This window comes from Tachysurus vachellii, chromosome 15, assembly GCF_030014155.1.
Source record: "Tachysurus vachellii isolate PV-2020 chromosome 15, HZAU_Pvac_v1, whole genome shotgun sequence".
In the NCBI taxonomy this organism is placed as follows: domain Eukaryota; kingdom Metazoa; phylum Chordata; class Actinopteri; order Siluriformes; family Bagridae; genus Tachysurus; species Tachysurus vachellii.
The window spans coordinates 14,297,412-14,320,354 of NC_083474.1; the positions used below are offsets into that span (position 1 = coordinate 14,297,412).

Genomic DNA, 22,943 nt, shown 5'->3' on the forward strand with positions numbered 1-22,943 from the left:
ACCAATATACCTGAAGAAGCTGCTGTTGCCTGGAGTGCCGTTAGGCGTCGCTGTACGCTGACGTTCTCAAAGTATTTTCACACTTGCAAATATACGAAGAAGAAATCTATACCACACGTGATCTAGGGTGGAGTCCTAAACGTCTTATTCCTGCCTACAGTAGTGCGCTTTACACGTGGTTTACAATAGAGGCTTGTGGTCCCTTATGTAGTGCACTTAATGTCTGATTACACGCGTTAGGGATGTAGACTGGAGGTCTGGAGGCTGGCAGGAATTCACATGAATAACCTTTAAGTTACTGATGAGGTTATTAAAGACAAAATGAAGTAAATTTAGATATTTAGATAGTTGTGTTGATGAGTGATGAGTGATGAGTGATGAGTGATGAGTGATGAGTGATATTAAAACGCATTAAACTAAGGACAGCTTGTATAACGGGGAAGCTATCAGGCTAGACTCCCATTCATGTTAGTGTATTGACTCATTCTATAAGTCTACAGCCATGTTAGCACCTAAAGCTGTGTTTATGAGCGTGTTAAAGCACAGAGTGGCTCTAAAGCTGTGGAGGAGAAACGTCACCACCTGGTCACCTGTTGGAGCTGCTTTCAACGCCAAAGCGGTCAGAAGACTGGATCTGTTTCAACAAAATGTGGTATGGAAAATGACCTGCATTCACAACACAGCCTTACATCAGGTAGCCAAAGTCTCAGTGTCCACGGTCTCAGTGTCCAAAGTCTCAGTGTCCAAAGTCTCAGTGTCCAAAGTCTCAGTGTCCACAGTCTCAGTGTCCACAGTCTCAGTGTCTACAGTCTCAGTGTCCACGGCCTCAGTGTCCACGGCCTCAGTGTCTACAGTCTCAGTGTCCACAGTCTCAGTGTCCACAGTCTCAGTGTCTACAGTCTCAGTGTCCACAGTCTCAGTGTCCACAGTCTCAGTGTCTACAGTCTCAGTGTCCACAGTCTCAGTGTCTACAGTCTCAGTGTCCAAAGTCTCAGTGTCTACAGTCTCAGTGTCTACAGTCTCAGTGTCTACAGTCTCAGTGTCTACAGTCTCAGTGTCCAAAGTCTCAGTGTCCAAAGTCTCAGTGTCCACGGTCTCAGTGTCCAAAGTCTCAGTGTCCACAGTCTCAGTGTCCAAAGTCTCAGTGTCCACGGTCTCAGTGTCCAAAGTCTCAGTGTCCACGGTCTCAGTGTCCAAAGTCTCAGTGTCCAAAGTCTCAGTGTCCACGGTCTCAGTGTCCACGGTCTCAGTGTCCAAAGTCTCAGTGTCCAAAGTCTCAGTGTCCAAAGTCTCAGTGTCCAAAGTCTCAGTGTCCAAAGTCTCAGTGTCTACAGTCTCAGTGTCCACAGTCTCAGTGTCTACAGTCTGTGTCCACGGCCTCAGTGTCCACGGCCTCAGTGTCCACGGCCTCAGTGTCTACAGTCTCAGTGTCTACAGTCTCAGTGTCTACAGTCTCAGTGTCTACAGTCTCAGTGTCTACAGTCTCAGTGTCTACAGTCTCAGTGTCCACAGTCTAAGTGCCCACAGTCGTAGTGACGTGTCCACGGTCTCAGTGTCCACGGTCTCAGTGTCCACGGTCTCAGTGTCCACAGTCTAAGTGCCCACAGTCTAAGTGCCCACAGTCTAAGTGCCCACAGTCTAAGTGCCCACAGTCGTAGTGCCCACAGTCGTAGTGCCCACAGTCGTAGTGCCCACAGTCGCAGTGACATGTCTACAGTCTCAGTGTCCACAGTCTCAGTGTCCACAGTCTCAGTGTCCACAGTCTCAGTGTCCACAGTCTCAGTGTCCACAGTCGTAGTGTCCACAGTCGTAGTGTCCACAGTCTCGCTGTCCAAGTATCTTTGTTCCAGTGATCCAGACCCCTTCCTCTTTTAGTAATTCTCCTCTCTTGCATACTATCCACTGCTGCTGAAGATGTCCCCATATGAACAGCATACAGACACATGAGATTACTGTGGACTTAATCTTAAAACTTAGAAACCATGAAGATGCTTTTTTTTCTACAATTGCTCTGATAGCTTTACGGCTGCATTTGTCACAGTGAACAGTTCATATTAAAACTGCAATGAATTTCCTGGTTACACTTTATGAGCCTATAGTACACAGTTATAGAAGGAAATGATTTATAATCACAATATTCCATGTAAACCAGATGAGGATGGGTTCACTTTTAAGTCAGGCTTGCTCATTAGGAATAAAATGATACTTTTATACATTTTCATTGTATGTCCTGTATTTATATATTCTGTCAAGCTGCTTTGCGACAATGTCTTTTGTTAAAAGCAATATAGAAATAAAATGAAATTGGAATATGTTTTTCACTCTAGTTCTGAATAGACGTGTTGCCGTAAACATGACCTGACAGATAATGTAATGCAGTGTAAATGTGTGTGTAGAGTAAAAGTAACACGGAACAACTATTTCTTGTAAACCATTGAATATTGTTTGCAATCATTCTTCTCTAAAGTTTGTATGTGATCCTGCAACTTTAAATCCACATTTAATTCATGTATGTTTTATGCCTGTGTAGGGTTTGTTTGGCGTTCCAGAGCTGAGCTGCACAGAGGGATTTGAGGTGATCCAAGAGAAAGCTCTGCAGGAGACCAAGCGACTGGTGGAAAAAGCCTGCAGCACACCGCCCGGCCGCGTGACCGTGGAGACGTTCGATAAACTCTCGGACAGTTTATGCAGAGTGGCTGATCTGGTAACACTGGCTCATATGTTCACTCATATTTGGGGGAAAGTCATGGCCTAATGGTTAGAGAGTTTGACTCCTAACCCTAAGGTTGTGGGTTCGAGTCTCGGGCCGGCAATACCACGACTGAGGTGCCCTTGAGCAACCTCCCCGGGCGCCGCAGCATAAATGGCTGTCCACTGCTCCGGGTGTGTGTTCACGGTGTGTGTGTGTTCACTGCTGTGTGTGTGCACTTTGGATGGTTTAAATGAACGAAGAGAACGAATTCTGAGTATGGGTCACCGTACTCAGCCGTATGTCACGTCTCTTTCACTTTCATCCATTCATTGTTTTATTTATACAGGAACACTGAAATCATATACACATATCCTACAATAAAATATCAAAAGCTGTGCTGTATATAATGAAAATATACCAAATAGAATATCATTATTATCGTAATCACTTGTATTTAGATATTAGCACTTTGATTATTCAAGTTCAAAATCTCAAATTGCTTTGCATTAATAATTTTCAGAGAGGGCTAGGCGTTTGTGATAAAGTGCGTTAAATAACCAATGTAAATCACAAATGCCTTAATTGTAAATCTGTACAAATTACTATGACTTTTTTTATATAATATATAGGCAGACTTTATCAAAGTGGCCCATCCTGATCCACAGTATCGAGAAGCAGCAGAGAAAACCTGTATACAGATCGGTACCACAGTGGAGAAGTATGTCTGCTTTTAACGCACGTCACTTATTTAGAGAAATCTAGATCGTGGCTTTGTGTAACGAACCGTCTACTGGTCTTTTTTTTTCCGCAGGCTTAACACGAATGTCGAGTTGTGTAAGAGTTTAAAAAACCTGCTGGATAATGAAGAGGTGAGGGCCAAACTGGATCCTGAAACAAGGTGCAGTTTTTCACCTCGAGACTCTTTCGTTTATAAAACTCTTCTTCAAACTCTGGAAATATTGTCAGTGTTTAAAAAAAAAAAACATACCTGCTCATTTTGATAATATTGTCTGTTAAATATTCATTACAAGTTTAGAAAAAGGCATCAGCAATGAATATTTTAACCTGACATAAAACTATACAGTATTTAAAAAGAAAGTATAGAGAATAGAAACAGAATTTGAACACTTTTTATCACTTTTTGTTCTGTATAGGAGAGTAGCTGAGCTGTTCCTGTTTGACTTTGAGATCAGTGGGATTCACCTGGATGAAAAACAGGTCAGGTTCATTTAACACAGTTTCATCTGAATCAGGAACTTTTTTTGTTGCTACTGAATGAATAATCATTTACAACTAGGATTCCTTTTGTAGCTCTTTACGCCTGACAACAGGAACTGGTTACATGGACATTCCATAAGATTTAATGTAGCCATAAACAGATAGAAATTCTTTTATACATAAATTATAGATTTGGCACTGATATTGTTAAAGAGGAATAAATTACATTTTAAGATTCAACTTTGGGGTTGTAATTGTAATGCGGCTTTGTACTGGGCTCATTACACCACCAGTCATTGATTATTTTCCTATAACAGCATGACCTCTCGTGTTTTATTCGTTTTTTTTTTTTTTTGGTTTTTTTTTTGTGTGTATTTTCTTTTTTATGTATTTTCTGTTCATTTTGTTTTATTCCCCTCCTCCATCTCTTCTCTTTGACAGAGGAAAGAAGCAGTCAAATTGAATGTTCGGCTACTGGATCTTAATAATCAGTTTCTTATGGGCTGCCACATGCCAAACCGAATAGACATGAAAGCTCTCCCTAAACACATCATCCAGCAATTTACCAATGAAGGGAAATACGTCCAGATTGGAGGACTGCATGCTGATGCACCTGATGATCTGGTACAGTTTTACACTCAGTGCGACTGTGTATTATACTTATTACTTAGTATTATATATTTATATATTAGTAATATATTAGTATTATATATATAGTGATTTCTAGATTTTCTAGATTCTCTAGATTTTCTAGATTTTCTAGATTCTAGATTTTTCTAGATTTTAAATTTCTAGAGCTGCTATACGATTTTTCATTGTTTTTAATTAATTTGTTGTTTTTTTTTCTATTCTATTTTCCCAAACATTAACATTCATGAACATTATTAACATTCTAATTTAAATGTGCATATTCCTTAAATACTTGTGAAATAACACCCATGTATATTGCACATAATTTCTACTCACAGTCTGTCTTATAATCTTAAAACAGAGGATTAGGAGCTATAAGCTGTACTTTTTATATATGAACATTTCTATTGTAAAACCAGTTTAGATTTCTAGAAGATAAAGTGAATCAGTCTGGGTCTGAAACAGAAACATTTGGCATTTAATATCTTGCAGTGATACATGACTATATCTTGTGTATTTGCGAGTTCAGGTTCGGGAAGTTGCCTACAGGATTTTCCTGTACCCAAATGAAGAAATGATGCACATCCTTGAGGAACTGCTGTCTTGTAGATATAAACTGGCTAAGCTGGTCGGATATGAATCTTATGCACACAGGGCTTTAAAAGGAGCAATGGCCAAAAGCCCAGGTAGTGAAATACTTTGAAAGGGTTGTGATCTTTCTACTTGTGAATGAATGTTTTATGGTTTTAATTATTCATATACTCTTAAAAAAATTACTCTGAATAAACTCAGCTTATTGTGCGTTTTAAAGTCTATTATTCTTTCTCCAGACACTGTGATGAAATTCCTGCAGCTTTTGACAGACAAACTCAAAGACAGGTAAAGCTTTCCAGCCCAAACCAGATGGTTAAGATAAAGACACTATAAAATAATTGTGTAATTCAGTTGATTTAGATGTTATTAATAAAATGCAATAAAAAGCAGTGGTTAGAGTTGTATGCCTTAGGCTGAGTTGATTATGCCTTGGGTTTAGTTAATGTCAAACTGAGCCTGGGAGTCAGTTAGCAAATAATGATTCAGCTTCGACATTCCAATTACTTAAACTGTTTTATTGGGTCGCTCACATTGACAATCTCGTTTGAGTTTTTGTCTATTATCGCTTTTACCTCTGCAAACCTCTGAACCTGAAGCTTTTCAGTTCACTTTGCTGTGCTAATGTTTAAATTCAGCTGACTGAAAAATTCTCATAGAATAAATAATCATCTAAACATCATAGTAGTACATAAGGCATCTGTTCACACACAGGGCTTCTTGTCATTGGAGATGCACCTGATCTCATTTTAATATATACTAGTGTAAGTATTCCAAGAAATCTTTTATATGTTAACATTCATTCCTTACCAATTTTGGCAACAGGCACAAAGCTAAGCTGAACATGACCTATGGGAATGATAACAACAGTAAATTCCAGCACAAAAATGCACGTGTCTCTGTATTTTTAATTATCGAAGTAATAAGTGTGAAAAAGTCAAGAATTTGACGTGTGCATTTAAAATGCATGTTTTGTGTCTGCTCACAACCATTTAATCAGTGCCGATGTTCTCCACAAGGTGACAGTATGCACTAAATGTAAAATAAGTACTGATCATTTTCACATTCGAGTGGGACAGATACATTCTGGTGTATGTTTATTCACTAGGACTGAAAAAGACTTTCAAATGATGAGAGACATGAAGTCCAGATTCAACCCCAGGAATCCAGTAAGCAGCTAACTATCACTTCATTCGATTATTTATTTGATGATTTTGTAACTGCATCACATTCAGTGCTTCATGTCTCTGCACTTTAGGACCTTATGCCATGGGATCACCCTTATCTCAGTGGTGTTGTACGGGCCGAGAGGTGAGTTTAGGTTGATATTGAAGTCTTTTTATAACAGTACCATAAAGAAACACATCTTTTTTTTCACTGTTGTGTTGCGTTGTGTTTATTGGTTAAAATTCTAATTAAAATACTAAACCTAAAAGCTATTCATCTATATGTCCTGAGATGAATACAGTTAGAGTTCAGCCCTGTGATCTGTCTTAAAATCTGTCCTCTTTTAACAGAGCTGACGGTGGCTGAAGCCCTTTGTTTGAGATTTGGCTCTGAGATTTAGGACTGTATAGCCGTGCTTGTCTCCAGTTTATTAATGAACTCAGCTGTGGCTGCACTGTTCAGTCTTTCACTAGAGCCTCTGCTACACTGGCAGACATGTTAACAGGCTTTTATTGCAAGCATTCTTGCTTTTAGGACCTCTGAGCTGTTTCCAACATGGGGCTTTTGGCAGCAGTTTTGTCTGAATGAGAGAGGAAAGGAAGTGTTCTTGAGTCTTTAAGACTTTCAATTTCTTAATTTTATTTCGCTACACGAGACTGAAATATTTCCGAAACATTTAAGAGCCGTTCTTAAATTAAGGCCAGCATAATATTTTAGACTTTAGCGGATATATTTCATGCCGTATTTATTCTACTTGGTAATTTAGAACTATATATTAATACAGAGTGTATACATAAACGAGTGAATAAGCTCATTTGATATGTTGTAAAGAATGTAATAGAATTTAACAGGGGTCCATTTCAACAGAACAAGTCATCTACACACTTTCTATTTGGTATAACTTGCCAAATTAAATTTACTTTTCTGTAATTACCTGCAGTGAGGGTGAATTTAAACTGACAGTTGACCAACCGAGATATTATATAGTGATACGTCATTTGAGCAATAGGTGCATTTTTACACAAGGTACCAAGTCTTGGGATAATTAAAGGCTTATATAATGAACACACTTTAAATAAATAAATTTTACTTTTATATGAAATTTAAGACTCATTGCTGCTATTTTATTCTTTTTTTTTTTTTTTTTTTTTTTTTTTTTTTGGCTTTTTATTATTTTTTTAACTTTTTATTATTTTTTTTTTATGACTTGAAATTATGATAAATCTGACCAGATCAGATTCTTGTATATGAATACAGTAAACATAAGCTGCAGATAATCTGAAATCTGGTCAGAAATCTGGTCAGTTTTTTTCAATCTTAAACAACCTTAATAATAATAGTAGTAGTGTATAAATAATAATAATAATAATAATAATAATAATAGTAGTAGTAGTAGAGTATAATACTACTACTACTACTAATAATAATAATAATAATAATAATAGTGTATATATAATAATTATAATATTAATAAGAGCACTTTTTTGTAAATGTTATTTTGCCACAACTTGGACAAAAGCAAATCTATCATGAAATCACTCACTCATTTTAATTACTCTTTCTTCTCATCCTCAAATCTTGGATAGCCCACTGAATGCTCTTCTGTACTGGCTTACGGTCACATCAGCCGCATTAATTAGGCAATAAATAAAATATATAAATAATATATTATTTATAAAAAATAAATAATTTTAGATGTATATAAGGATACATATTGGCATGGCGTATACATAATAAAATACATGTATGTAAAAAAGACTAGTGTGTTTGTTTTATGCTAAAGCTGTTTTATTAATCATGTTCAAATCACCACTTGTTTTTATGTCATAGGGTGTTTCATGAATCGCACACATGTTCAGACGTTATTCCATATGCTCAAATCTGCACAAGTGTGTATTACAAGGTGTCTCGTAATTAATATGTGTCCAGTGTCATGAGGACTTACCTTAATGTTCACCATACCAGGACGTGATTGACTGTTCATGTGACAAAAAATGACTAAAAAGTGGCTTTTTCTATTATTTTCTTCTCTATTTGTTCTGTAACTCTTAATGAAAATTCTCTGAAGCATAAGAACTATGTTTAAATAGTAAATGTTGTGTCTCATTATGTTCCTTTTTTGACATTTGAGATTAACAGCTTTTAAGGTTGGGAATTGAATGTGTATTTTTTTCCATCATGTTGAATAGTGTTTGTTGTTTGTTGCAGGTTTAACATTGAGCCAAGCCTATACAGCCCATACTTCTCACTTGGAGCCTGTATGGAAGGTCTGAACAGCCTTTTCACACAGCTCTTTGGTGTGTCGCTTTTGGCTGAACAGCCTAGTGCAGGAGAAGTGTGGAGCGAGGATGTGCGCAAACTGGTAAGCAATACACTGCACCTGCGGGCTAGATTAGGTGACTGGGAAAAAGTTTCATACAAAAGACAGCATAGTGTGACTTTCCTTAATGCTTATTATGCTGAGCAGCGACCTGTCGTTTTAAATTGTACCCTCAGGCAGTGGTACATGAATCTGAAGGATTGCTGGGATACATTTACTGTGACTTCTTCTATAGGCCAAACAAACCTCATCAGGTGAAGTATAACTTACGTACGCTCTACTTCTCATGTACCATTTATGTTTCCAGGCTATAACAAACCGAGCCATATTAAGTTCACTTCACTGACAGATATATGACGTATATCAATACTGACAATAATATTGTGTGTTGTACAATGTCAAGACCCACATTTGAGATTAAAGTTAATTCAGTATAATATAGTTATATATTAGTCAATATTATAATTAAACAGTTACTTTAGAGGTTAAACATATATGCCATGTTTATGTTTCTAGCTTAGGTTCTAATGCTAGCATAAAGAATCTGACCTTATTATCTGATACCCAGGACTGCCATTTTACAGTCCGCGGAGGGCGGCGGATGGACGATGGGCAGTACCAGTTGCCGGTGGTGGTGTTGATGCTGAACTTGCCTCATCCTACAAAGAGTACACCTACTCTTCTCACACCAGCCATGATGGAGAACCTCTTTCATGAAATGGGTCACGCCATGCACTCAATGCTTGCACGTACACACTACCAGCATGTGACAGGTAAGTTGCATACAGTAACACACATGAATCCCTGCTTGTAAACATTTAAGTAGATCTTTCACTTTTTTTTAAGGGGGAGAAAAGCAGCTACTAGAACAAAAATAGATTTTAACATTTAATGAGAAAAGAGAATGACATAGAAGTTTGTATCCCCATTGGTTTCTGTTTTGTTTTGTTTGTTTTGTTTTCTTAGTGTGACACCTTGCACTCATTTGAATGACTAAATAAAGTTCCACTTCATGGTTCAAGTTAAGGCCTGCTTGTGCGGTGCAAATTGACATTTATTATAGAAATTCTGAATTAGAATGTTATTTCTTTCTGACTTCACAGGAACGAGGTGTGCCACTGATTTCGCTGAGGTGCCTTCTATTCTAATGGAGTACTTTGCCACTGATTACCGCGTGATCAACCAATTCGCTCGCCACTATCAGACAGGACAGGTACTAAATCTACTTAATACACATGCAGTATTTATCAGAACAGATGTTTATCCTTATCCATAACTGAGTTTTTTTGTTGTTGTTTTTTTTCCCTTGGATATATCCTCCTAGCCTTTGCCTGAGAGCATGGTATCACGACTTTGTGAATCCAAGAAAGTCTGTGGTGCTGCTGATACACAACTTCAGGTATTTCTGAAACATCATTTAAAAAAAACAAGAGACCATTATTCATGGTTCATCTAATAATTGTCCCATTCAACACACTGTTGCGTTAAATGTGTGTTTCAGGTTTTCTATGCAGCCTTGGACCAGGTCTATCATGGCAAACCCCAAAAACGGTCAACAACCGATATCTTGATAGACGTGCAACAGAAATACTACGGCTTACCTTATGTTCCAAACACAGTAAGTACTCACAAGCTCAATGAGAGTTCATCAGGTAGAGTGATGGTTGAATTGCTAACACACACGATGATAATTTTGATCTTAAATGTATACTCTACTCTATAATTGTTATTATGAAAGGAATAATCTGTATTCCATTATCAGAAAAGCACACTGATAATATAGCGTTCTGGAATTTAATGTGTTGGATTTTAAAAAGTATATATGTTCGGATATATCACAGGAAGAGATATGAGAGACAAATTAAAGGGATACCAGTTGCGGTATCACTTTTTTAATTTGCTGGTATGGTTTGTGCTCACTTGGGGTAGAGAGATAGTGTAAATCATTGCAAAGGTTTTCTGACCGATCACTTTTATTCTACAATGAAACATTTCTAACCTGATGGAAGTTGTTTCTTCCTGGAAGACTCCACTCCATCCACAAGCTGTGATGGCTCATGATGACTAATTTCCTGAAAATGATGTCAATCATATACTGATTCTTTCACTTCTTACCAGTTCTCAACACTGGAACATTTTGGAGTGACATTTGTGACAGTGCTCTCCATCATTAAAACACCAGTTAAGAAAATAACGTTCGTCTCTAGTACAGTTCCAGAGGCTGTGTCAAGGCTCAAGCTGTTCTATAGGCTTTTATTCACCCAACACCTCACTAAGACAATTCATTGTTGATTTTTCCATTATCTGTCAAAACCTGGAGATTTGCATGCTGCCCCCCCCCCCCCCCCCCCCACACACACACACACACACACACAATCTACATGTTGAAACAGCAAGACTACAAGTTTTGTCTATGGATAGTTACATTGGATAGTTAATGACGCAGTGACTGAACATTTAACATTATCCACACTACAGGTGGTCTAAAATCTTATGATCCATTACAGCTATTTAACTTAATGAATGTTTCGAATTCTTTCCCTGACTAATCTTTAATAACATCTTACACATGTGCTCAGTTTAAGAGTTCAAAAAGCACATCAGAGGTGAGAATTTGGACTGCCGAACAGTGGTTTTATGTCTAATACCCAAGCATTTATAGGATTAAAATGTTTCTCCTCCTTCTCCTCTTTCTCTTCTTTTTTCCTTTTGTTGTATTTTTTTTTTTTAGTTTGTCTGTAAAAGCAGTGGTACACTTTGATTGTTAGACTATGAATGAAAACTCCCTAAAGGAAGAATTTGAAAACTTGCTTGGGAGCAATTTAAAAAAGAAAATGTTTTTTGCAGATCCTTAGCAGTAAACGTTAAACATAGAGATGGCCAGTAGAGAGCCAGGGTAATATGAAGTATGCTTCTGAGTTTGGATTGGCACTTAAAATTTCTCCTAGTCTGTAATTATATGAAACCATGGGGAATTAGAGCCCTCTCACACTAAATATTTCCTTTAATTGCTCCAGTGTGTTTAACATCTCTTAAATCGCCAGACTTTTCTTTGTCTCCTTCTCTGGGGAATGCAGATAATAGTTTGTTCCCATTTTGCTCTCGCAAGCATATTTCAGCAACAATAAAAGAGACTGTCAGTGGTTCCTTCAAAGCTAAGATGGATAAAATCCCTTTGTCCACTAATTCTATACCTCATTACTGCTTACTTTCATAAAATACTATAAGACCAGATTGCTTAAAGTCATAGATTCATAGATTCCTAATACTGTCAATTAAAGATATTAAAATAAAAAGAATAAGGTTTCAAACAGCTGTTTCAATTATGCTATAAGAGAAGGGAAATGCATTTAGGGATATTTCCTATATTTGATTGTTGAATCAAAAATTAAAAGGGTTAATATAAATATGAAAGGGTAATACAGCAATTTAGCTATTCTCAAAAATTCTATTCTCAAAAATGTACCCTAAATTCACCCTAGGTGAGAATAAGTGTGTACATATGTATGTGCATGGTGCCCTATGTTTGTCTGGAGTCCCATCCAGGACCAGGATAGGCTCTGGATCCATTTAGACTCTGACCAGGGTCTTCACCTTGTATGTATAATATGCAAACTCGGGATACATTGGTATTTAGCCAGCTTGCAATAGTAAATGTCCAAAACCCAGCTGATCTAAGAGTGCCTTAGCATAGTACTATAGTTTTACTGTTTGATCATCTAAAGTTTTCTCATTCGGTTATCGCTAGAGTTTAGTTTTTTCATGTTAAGGTCCCTTCCTTGAGTGCTGTTTACACTTCTTAAAGTCATTATGTTCCAGATGGGAGTCGTCAGGCTGACACTCTGCAGCTTGAGTACATTTCATGTGACTAGAGCACTCACTCCCACTCTCTTCCCAATGTTTGAATAAGCCCATCCTTTTCAAACAACCTGTTAGCATTTTAACCGTAGAGGATCTTGGCTGAACTATAGTGTTCCTGCTAGTCTGTTAATTTGCTCAAGATCAGTTTTCAATCGTATCAAGAATAAAATGGTCTTGTTTAAAGTATGCATCACTACTGTCTATTAAACATTTATTTTTAGGAGTATAGTTCTCATTCCCATAGCACACAGATCTCGTGTTTAGTAATAGTATAGCCTGCCATTAAGCATGGATCTCCCATCATCTCAAACAGGATTAAATGTCCTGTAGTTCTGCAGTGTAATGGATGTTTCTGCTTGTGTCTGTCTCTCAGCAATGCCTTTGAACTGCTAAGCTCTTAAAAATATAACTGGGACATCACAGGGGCTGAACTTCACAATAAATAAGTCAGTCCTGCTTTAAAAATGTTTTGTAATGCAGACATGAGTATTACATGGTTCTTTCCCCTTTGTCATTAAAAACAATATAGTTTTTAGACTTTTTCTTTTTACCAGAATTTGTTCACTTTTATTGCTAATGTTAAAATGCTTAAAAAGAACTGAACTGTATCCTGAAAAGGGAAAATGTATAATGATATTTATGCATAAAGAATAAGGAAATGTTTGAAGACAACAGTTTAAATGTGCTGTGAATTTCCACATGTTTTCCCGCATCTGGAAATGAAAGCTTTAAATTAGATACTTTTCCGGACTTTCCGAAACCTTCTACGTGCTGGAAAATTTGTGTAAACACTTGGGTATCTCAAAAGTGGTCATTGAACACAGAACACGAAGAACACAAAGTAAGTCCGAAAGGGTTTGATGGTTTTGCAGGTTTTCTGTTTATGCAGTTAAACATGCATGTGTTAAAAGGTAGAAGAACAAAAGGAGCACCGTTTGAGCCAGAATAATATCCGAGCGGATTGGTATTGTAATGATTTAATAAAAAGCAGTGCAGAGTTTTTTTGTAACAAAACCTCTAGCTCTAGTCTGAACACAACAGGTTCATGACGGGCTGAATTTAAATTGCAGCTTTTTCCTCACCTCTAAAAACAGTTAATCCCATCTAACGGTTAATGCTACACTGTTTTCTGCAAAAGCCTTTTTAACTTTGTTTGTTTAAAACAACATGCCAAAATGTTTCTTTGAGCCATTCAAACCATTGAATGGTAATGGGGCTTTACTTTCACATTGCTACTTGGCCTGGCCTGAATCAGGCAATCAGGCACACAGTATAGAAACATGCTCCCAGACAACACATAAAAACAAACCATAAACACTATGCAAGATTGAAACTGAGCATTTGACAGCAAATTTCTCAATCAGTTCTCTTTGTTTTGCAAATACAGGCATGGCAGCTGAGATTCAGTCACCTCATTGGTTATGGGGCAAAGTACTACTCTTACCTGATGTCTCGAGCTGTAGCCTCCATGGTCTGGAGGCAGTGTTTCCATAAGGACCCCTTAAACAGGTGTGCTTGTGCATTCGTTTATATGAGAGATAAAGGTTGTTTCCCTGAAGTCTGTATGTACAATTTGCATGAAAACCAACCCCCATAGCAGAAATGTCATCATTAATCAGTTCCAGAAAACACCACCATGGTTTTGTTTGGTCTTTATTCCTGCTAAATGGGTTGTTTTAGTTTTTTTCAGCTAACTTGTCAGTTAATACCTGTTTTTTTCACTGAACTGTTCTGAAGAGTCTGTTCTAAAGGCCATGGCCTGCTGGCGATGCTGGTCATGTTGGCTCTATTATCTGAAAATGTCTGTCTTGGTTTTGTGTCAGGGAAACTGGAGAGCGCTACCGCCAAGAGATGCTGGCTCATGGGGGAGGGAAGGAGCCCATGCTGATGGTGGAAGGTGAGTCTGTCTTTTTATATTTTTTTTTAGTTTTTATGCCTTTTGCCATTAAATTGTGGAGGTATTACATTTGCTTGTTTGCTTGTCTATGTGTCCAAGGTTCACCTCAGTGCTGTGTCTCAAAAATGAGTGACTGAATGTAGGATTTAAATGGAAATATCATCACAACCAGCAGACGAACTGAATAGATTTTTGGAATTGATCCATTCAGAAAGCTGAATTGTCAGAAATAATTTTTAATCAATAGCCTCCTTGTTGTTTGAATAATGTTTTAAGGGTATTTCTGCCATATGAATTAGCAAGAAGAAGGACTAGACTTGTTAATGGTGGATGCATCCCTGTAAATGCTGCTGAAATCAAGTTTCTCTAAAAGACGTCATTTAGAGAAACTTGATTTTTTTTTACATATACATATTCTTGAAGTTGTTGTACAATAAATACTTATACAAGTCAATTCATTGAAATCTCAAAACATGATACTGAAGACAAATAAGTGACATAAGTAAAGCGCAGTTTACTGAAAGCAGTAAATGGACAATGACATGTTGAATACATTGCTGTGTTAAACATCATGGTCATTCTTGGACTTTCAAGATTCAAGATCCTAGTCCCAATTCACACTTCTGGTTTAAGGGTGGCTAGTTTGCTAGCAATCCCGGCTACTTGGATTAATTACAAACAATAGTAATAAAAAAGCTTCTATCACTTTACATTAAAATTAAATAGCAAATGACTTGGTAGTTATCCAACATGAGGGTATCTTGGTAAAAATAATGTTATACTTAACTCAATAAGCACAATTTAGATTTGTCAATTTCCATTTTCTCTGTGCGTCTTACAACCAGTGCAAAAAAAAAAAATCACTGATAATGAGGGACTATTGGTTAAGTAGATTTTCTAAAAGCCATGTAGCTGCATACAAGGAAATCAAGTTGTCTGGTTCACCTTAATGAACAGTTTGTTCTAACTTCTATTGGCTGATTTTCAAAGTTCATAAGATGAAACCATGTGGTTTAGAGTCAGGAAAATAGCAGTGTAGTGCAGCCTCTATTTTTAAACCACACCACAGGCTATACTGGTTCTAAAGCCTCTGAAGTAGTATGACATCACTGTGACTACCTTTTAGGAAGTACGCCGGTCATAAAACAGTACGTGTATTATTGAATTTTACATTTGTAAATTGAGTCATGACTGTTTTCCTACTTGTGGTCATAGATTAAGCAGGACTTGTTGCAGCAAGTCTTAATTCCTTTTGCCGGCATAATGGATCATAACATGGATTTATTGTGGAAAATGCAGAGGTTTCTCAGAGCTCAGAGAGCTGTTAGCTCACAGCATGTATTTACTGAGTAATATTTTTACTCAGTCACTTGGTCCTCATCCAGCATCATCCATAAGACAGACAGACAGACAGACAGACAGACAGACAGACAGACAGACAGACAGACATCAAACCTCCTCAGCGTTGTCAGGATTTACTGTTGTCCATGTATAGCTGAGTGGAGAGACTTATTCAGTTTCACTCTGCTCCATTGGGCCTGGCTTCCATAGCAGCTCAAGAGGAATCAGTCATCCTAGAACCCTACATAAACCCGCCGCTGGCTATGCACCAATTCCTGACCGGCTTTCAGGCTCCTGGTGCTGAAAAGTCCAGGACAGATTAGATGGCAGCTCGGGGAGCAGAAAACGATCGACTGACTGCCATGATGACTGAAGCCCTGTGTTCCCTAGCCAGCAGCACAGAAAGCTGTATGTGCAGAGCTGTGTGCAAGAAGTCTGACCTTTTTTCCCCTTTTAAATCAAGAACAGTATCTTTGTCTAGTTTCTCTTTGTGTGGAGTTTTATAATAACCCATGTTTCACTTTTCCTCTTCGACAAGATTATTATTTGCATTTGTAGCTTTATGAGGTGGGTATGCAATGCGTGGCATAAGTTATAATAATTTAATTACAACTCCTAAGTCATTTCCAAAAGCCTACTTGATTCTTCTGAACATAATTATGAATTATAGCACACCCATTTTCCGCTCTTAGACTCCTTTGAAGCTGGTTTATCTCTGAACCATAATTATAGAAGCTGTGATGAAGTAGTTTGCCTTTAGGAGGAATATGATGTTATGGAGTACAACTCGTGACATGTTTTAAATGTAGGCAAATTTAACTGTGGTGGGGAAAGGAGACAAATCAATGAACGTGAGAAACACAGTAATTCCACATTATTCCAAGTACAATTCCTATATATCAAAGGTGATATTAGGAACTTTCAGTAGTGCAAAGAAGTTTTGTTCCCAACATATAAGGCTAGAGTAAAAAATAGTAAAAAAAGAGTAAAAAATAGAGGAAACAACATTCAAACAGTTACAAAACATGTTTCAGGTTACTCACTGTTGTTAGTTGTGTCTCATGTTCAGTATAAGGATTTGATCAGTAACACCTCCTCCAGCTGGGTCTTTCAGCTTTATACCGTATTGAATGACCAGGTCGCCACTTTGTAGTGGTTAGATCACAAAGTGTGCTTTTACTGAAACCTTGCTTTTATTCACTTCACAAAGTCAAAGCAGGACAACCCTAGTCATGTTATACCATGCCTGATTATGCCCAGCTAAGCCTCAGCACAGTGTAGACATCGAAAAGCTAAAGGTGTGGCAGATCCTGCTGGAGTGATACCATGCTATTACATGGAGCTTAATTAAGAAAAAATGGCTCTCGCTCACACTTTGATGTCGAGTTTTTATGTTTTTTTTTTTTTATTGTGAGTTTACTCCCCAAGAGTCATCATTAAACCAAGCTGTCGAGCTTTGGACCAATCACAGAGATAACCATCTTCCTGCTCTGCCAGTAAATAAATAAATATTCAGCAAAATGTAGGAAATGTGCTTGGCAAATTGTGTTGGAAGTGAAATTCAGTCAGTTGTCTGTAAAAAAAAAAAAAAAAAAAGAAAAAAAAAAAAAGGATACTCTGAAATGACGTATAAAAATTAAGAATCAAAATATTCGGAATGGGTGTGGTTGTCTTTTAACTTCCTATTTCTGTAAATCATTAGTACCGTCACAGTGTTTAGAAAAGTCATTGTATAATACCCAAAAATTACTAACCCTAACCCTTTTTTTTGTGGTGGGGCTTTGGTAATTTGGTAAGAGTTTTGTCTACAATGAGAAAATAAATTCTTAAATCTTGCTTACTAGACCCATCTTGACCAAAATCAGGAAATTGCAGTTATTATAGAAAGTGATGATGATGTAGGAGACAGCAATCATCTAAATAGAGGTCACTTGATTCAGATTCACCCTCCGATTAAAGTGTGAGGGTTCAACATTGTACTTATTAATGTTTCAGCTGGTCATTCTTACCTTGGACACATATCATTGTTGATAACTCAGGAACACATTTCCTATGTTTAGTGTGTGACTACGGTTTTCAGACATAATGTTAATTGACGTTAGCTTGTGCTCTGGGAATTAAAGTTTTCTGAGCGTGTGTGTGTGTGTGTGTGCACACGTGTGCAGATACATACAGTATGTGTGTGTCAGTCATCTGCCCCAGGGTAAGGTGTGACTAAAGTTGAGTCTATTGCACTGATACACCAGTCCGTCTAGTGCCCTCTGCATATTAATCTTATTAAAACCCACTCAGGAGTCTACTGAGTCAACTGAAATATTTACTGATTAGATTCATTGCTATAAATTTCTTTACTGTGTGTGTATGGTCCTCTAGATAAGGTTGATTTTCCACAGAGGTTTGAGGTGATGGAATTTTAAGCCAGAGCTTTTACGGATTGTGTCAGTTTAACACGAACAGTCTGAAACAGTTCCTATTTTTGGTTCTTTATTGTAAGTGATTCTGGATATTTAGATTTTGGTGTCTTTAACAGTGTGTGCATGTAGGTTCAGATCTCTGTGTGTGTTGGAGGTGACCCATGCAGGAAAGAGGGGGTGGGGATGAGGGCCTATTTACATTGGCAACCCTTCAAGGGGAAATGAGCAGACTTCAAAGCGTGAGAGCCATGGAATTGTAAAATGAGTGCACACACAGTTCAGGAGGCAGAAGGCTGACTGCAGAAACACACATACAGTCACAGCAGTGCTGTAAGGGAGCTGCTTTGTGTGTGTGTGTGTGTGTGTGTGTGTGTGTAAGAGAAAGAGGAAATTCTGTACTCAAATCAATAGATTGAATGCATATTGTACATTGTGAATTGTTTCCTTTCCTTGTATTGTTATCCATTTGACCTACACTGCTGTGTACTTGATGTTCTTAGGACGTATTAATACGGGAATACAATCCAATATTTACTTTATTAGTTCTGATATATGCAGTTTTCTTTTTACTTTTGTCATGCAGGCATGTTGCAGAAAAGCCCATCCATCGAGGATTTTGTCGATGCCCTCGTCTCTGACCTGGACCCAGATTTTGAGACATTCTTCATGGACTCAGAGGGATAAATCACTACCTCTCAAAGCCTCCTCTTAATAAAGGAAGGTCCTCACCTCAGGCTGTCTAGGGAAGGAGTGAAAGGCTAGGGTCACAGCCTTACATTCTCTAATACAGCAAGACTGCAGTCCATTCTGAAATGATTGAGGTTACACCGTCCACACTAAGATCAGTTGCTTCATGGAAGGTGTTGAATATAAAGGCCACTAAGAACACAATTTTATAGAGTCTTACACTGAAAAGCAGACAATAAGCTGACTAAGCAGAGATGCCATTTCATTTACTATTCATGCCATGTTTAGCAATACAACTCTTAGTGTTAATTGAGGCAGCAATAAAAACACAAAACGTATAGCATAGCACTAACATGCTACTGTGCAACAATTGGCTTTTTTATTAGAGCTTTTTATTACTAGTGTAAAGAATATCCAAAGCAGAATAGCCATCAGTTTTTCCAACATTTACTATATGGATAAAACTATATGGAGCCCTGATCATCACACCCATATGTTCTTTGTGAACATCCCATTGCACATTTAGTTCCCTGCTCCACACTTTTTATTTGATTTTGAAGCATGCTTGTGGGAATTTCTGTTCATTCAGCCACAAGCGCATTAGTGAGGTCGGGCACTGATATGGGACGAGGAAGCCTGTGGTGCTGTCAGGGTTACAGCTGATCCCAGAAGTGTTCAGTGGAGGTGAGGTCACAGCTTTGTGCTGGACACTAAAGTTCTTCCACATCAATCTTGGCACACAGAGTCTTCCTGGAGCTTGCTTTTGTGCACAGGGCCATTATCATGCTGGAACATGTTTTGGGTGCCTCAGTTCCAGTAAATTAATGCTACAGCATACATAGGCATTCTATACAAATGTGTGCTTCCATCTTTGTGGTTCCAGTTTGGTGAAGACCCACATATGGGTCTGATGGTCTTGTGTCCAAAAAATGTTTTGCTGTGTAATTTTTTGCACTTTTACTTTTGTCTCAAGCACAAATAAAGGCATAACCATTTAAAATCTAGTTAACCCCCAAAAAGAAGAGCAAATGTAAAGATTTCATTAAAATTGTGCACAGGGCCATTATCACAGATTTCACCACAAGATTTATTAAAACAGCCTCGTTTTGGTAAAATAGAATTCATCCACAGCAACATGCAGTGGGTTTTACCAAACCACCACTGCTCATACTGTATATTTTGAAATCAAGGCAAATGTGCAGTATAAGCTTAATCACTTCAGAATGAACTGCACCACAGCTTCAGCCAGTAAAGGCCTTGTTATTAGATGAGTTAAATTAGGAGTGCTTTCGTTTGGTAGCGAAGGAACCGAATAATTAGAATGAAATGAATCCATCTGTTGCACAAGTAATGTGCACAAATTATGTCTCATTTACTAGTCACGAAGATGTACATCTAAATCCCTAAGAGAACTAATTTCCAGTGGAAATCCTGCATGAGTTAATTTTCATTTTCTATGAGCTGAGTAACTGCTCAAAGATTTCATTTTGACCTAAGGGTTCTTCTAAGGGGTCTGGAACCTTTTCTGAGAGGGCTGTGGGTTCTACAGAGGACAGTATATGGTTTCCAAGGTACCCTCAGAGGAGCAAACCCAATACTTACTAATCAATTTAATAGTTTACTCGTGTTTAGTCACTCAGGTACTGCCCTGTCTGTGTTTTTTTTTTCTTCCAAAAAGTTGATGTACAGTTTTAAATTCCTAGTGGAATTTAAGGGACTTATCACAATTAACAACTGGTCAATTTTGTGATTGTTAATCTTTTTTTTGTTTGTTTGTTTTGTTAGATAATCTCTATCCTTTCATCATTATCATGGTCACTGCCTTAACTCACAGCCGCAGACATGTGATCACAAACTCCATACTAGCTTTATCCCCCTTCTACAAAGCACCTCTGGAATGTTACCTAAATACCTCAGAAGTGTCATTATAGTTAAGAAGCACCTATTAGCCCTTTCATGCACAAGCTGTTTAAATATATATATTATACCTGGAATTAATATAGCAATATTCTGGACACAAACATGCCCACAGTTTGAGTCTCATGTGATGCGGCTGATTATTGAGGGAATCTTCAAATAAACAAAGAAATAAAAAAAAAAAAAAAAAAGAAAGAAATTAAATAAATTAAATGTAGTTTAAAGAAAATCTACGGTGTCCATTTCCATTAAGTTTTGATTATTTAGTGTATAAAGATTGTAAAGATGCACCAGACAAAAAAAGGCTGGATCGTTCATGTCCAGGTACAATAACGGTCTCAAGTCCATTACTGTACTTTTTTTTGGTAAGGTATAATTTACTGTATCATTAATATTTTCCTGCAAACAGCCTTAAATTGACTGCTCATAAGTATTGACACTGTGCATGTTTTTGATTTTTTTTTTTTTTTTTTTTTTGTTCTTTCTTATCGTTTTTTATTGTAATATTCTTGTTGAGAATTTTCTGGGGATTTCCAGAAAATCCTTTAGACTTAATAAGAAAAGAAACTGCTGTAGACTGCAGTCTGCTGTACAGACCGTAACCAACAACATTAAATTCCAGGAAACTACAGAGCTTCACATTTTTACATTGATTTATGTTTGTAAAAGTTTATTAAATTTAAAATAGATTTTCATGTATGTATGACTCTTGTTCAATTCCGTGATCATTGCTTATTTATTTACAATTATGAAGAGCAATAAAGTTCCTTACTTTCAGCAACGAATTCAAGTGCTCATTAACTGTAATTATGAAAATGTGACCTTGGACTATCTACATTAGAAAAATATTATCCTTCTATTGTCTATAATACAGTATCTACAAGAGGGTAAAGAAACTAGAAAATGCCACAGCAATGTCTTTCAGTTGTGTTCAGATATTTTACAGTCATGGGTCTTCAAAATATTTCCATGCAGAAAGTCCTGTTTGCAATTAAAAAAAAAATCTGATTCAGCTTCGTATCATAACTCTTTACAGGTCACGTCCAATTCAGTGTGGGGAAGATTTTTCTGTTGTTTGTTTGGGTTCCCCAGTCTGTTTTGGGTTTTTTATGGGTCATGTTAATGTTTATGTACAGCGTCTGGTCTGATTTGGGCTGGATAACCATGGGCCACTGGCTGCTGGGGAGATAGAGCACATCACCTGGCTTTCAGGATGTGCATGTGTGTGTGTGGCCTCATATAATCTGAGCTGGAATCTTCCTCGGTGCCTCCTTTTCACATCCAGGGCAGCTCTCAGGGATGAACGTGAGCTAGATAAAGTCAGGTCACTCTACAGAGGAAGAACAAATATTCATGAAAAAGCCTTAAGACAACAAAACCTGATTAGAATAATAACATTTTCTAAGTTTGTAGTCTTTTATAATGCACATCTAACACTGCACTTCTAGGAGAGAGTTAATTTAGGGATTCTTTCTAGCTTACTAGAGGAGTTCTACATAAAAACTTTTCTGTTTTTCTTCAATATATACAAAGAAAATCTGAAAGCAACTGTAATGAGATGTGAGGTTTTTCCAAACCAACATGTTTCACACCTTCAAATGAACGGTTATTTCCAAGGGAAAATTTAATCATTTGTTACTTTGGTGTTTGATATTTTTCACCAAAGGCACTTTGTCAAGGTGGCCAGACAGAATGGCTGTTAAATACGCTCTCCTGTGCTCTTAACTTTCAAAAGATCTGTTTGTCTACTTTTCTCCTTTTCTTTTGCTCTCACTCAGCCATTTTGCTCTTTTACCATGAAAAGAATTTTCACATTAAAGGTGCGCTTTCAACAAAACCTGCACTGACGAAGCAGAGGATGAAAGCTCAGTTTTCTGGTTAGTATCTTGACAAGAGGTTAAATGAAGCTATGGTGTAATTTCAAGCTAACTGGCAACAATTTTCTAATCAAGAGTGACAGTGTTAGGTGTTAAGTACAGGTATATTCCTGTTTAGACAATAAATATGAAATGGTCAAATTATAAAATGATATATGTTAGAGGAAACATCAGAACCGACTTCAGGTATTAGCTCAATATCTAGTATCAACTAATATTTAATAACAAATGCCAAACCCTCTAATTCAGCTATTTAATTTAACATTATATGAAAAACTAGAAATTTTCAGAAACTGTGTGAGATGGGGGCTTTAGATTTGTGCAATGAATT

General features: G+C 37.3%; 2 protein-coding genes across 4 annotated transcripts in view; one reads left to right on the forward strand and one right to left on the reverse strand.

Annotated features, from left to right (window-relative positions):
* mipepa (mitochondrial intermediate peptidase a) lies at nucleotides 1-21,512 on the forward strand. The gene is made up of 19 exons (XM_060888018.1): nucleotides 1-652; nucleotides 2,531-2,704; nucleotides 3,322-3,410; nucleotides 3,504-3,590; nucleotides 3,847-3,910; nucleotides 4,352-4,534; nucleotides 5,070-5,226; nucleotides 5,371-5,419; nucleotides 6,240-6,300; nucleotides 6,390-6,442; nucleotides 8,507-8,660; nucleotides 8,795-8,872; nucleotides 9,187-9,391; nucleotides 9,722-9,831; nucleotides 9,943-10,017; nucleotides 10,120-10,236; nucleotides 13,867-13,988; nucleotides 14,303-14,376; nucleotides 18,715-21,512. The coding sequence occupies exons 1-19, from the start codon at nucleotides 503-505 to the stop codon at nucleotides 18,813-18,815; spliced, it is 2,103 nt and encodes a 700-aa protein (XP_060744001.1). The 5' UTR covers nucleotides 1-502; the 3' UTR covers nucleotides 18,816-21,512.
* tnfrsf19 (tumor necrosis factor receptor superfamily, member 19) overlaps nucleotides 21,453-22,943 on the reverse strand; it is a 15,097-nt gene continuing 13,606 nt past the window's right edge. For all 3 annotated transcript variants that reach the window (XM_060888021.1, XM_060888020.1, XM_060888019.1), the window contains one exon: nucleotides 21,453-22,065. In XM_060888021.1, the coding sequence (XP_060744004.1) occupies nucleotides 22,061-22,065 (5 nt within the window). In that variant the 3' untranslated portion in view covers nucleotides 21,453-22,060. The remainder of the gene's footprint in view (nucleotides 22,066-22,943) is intronic.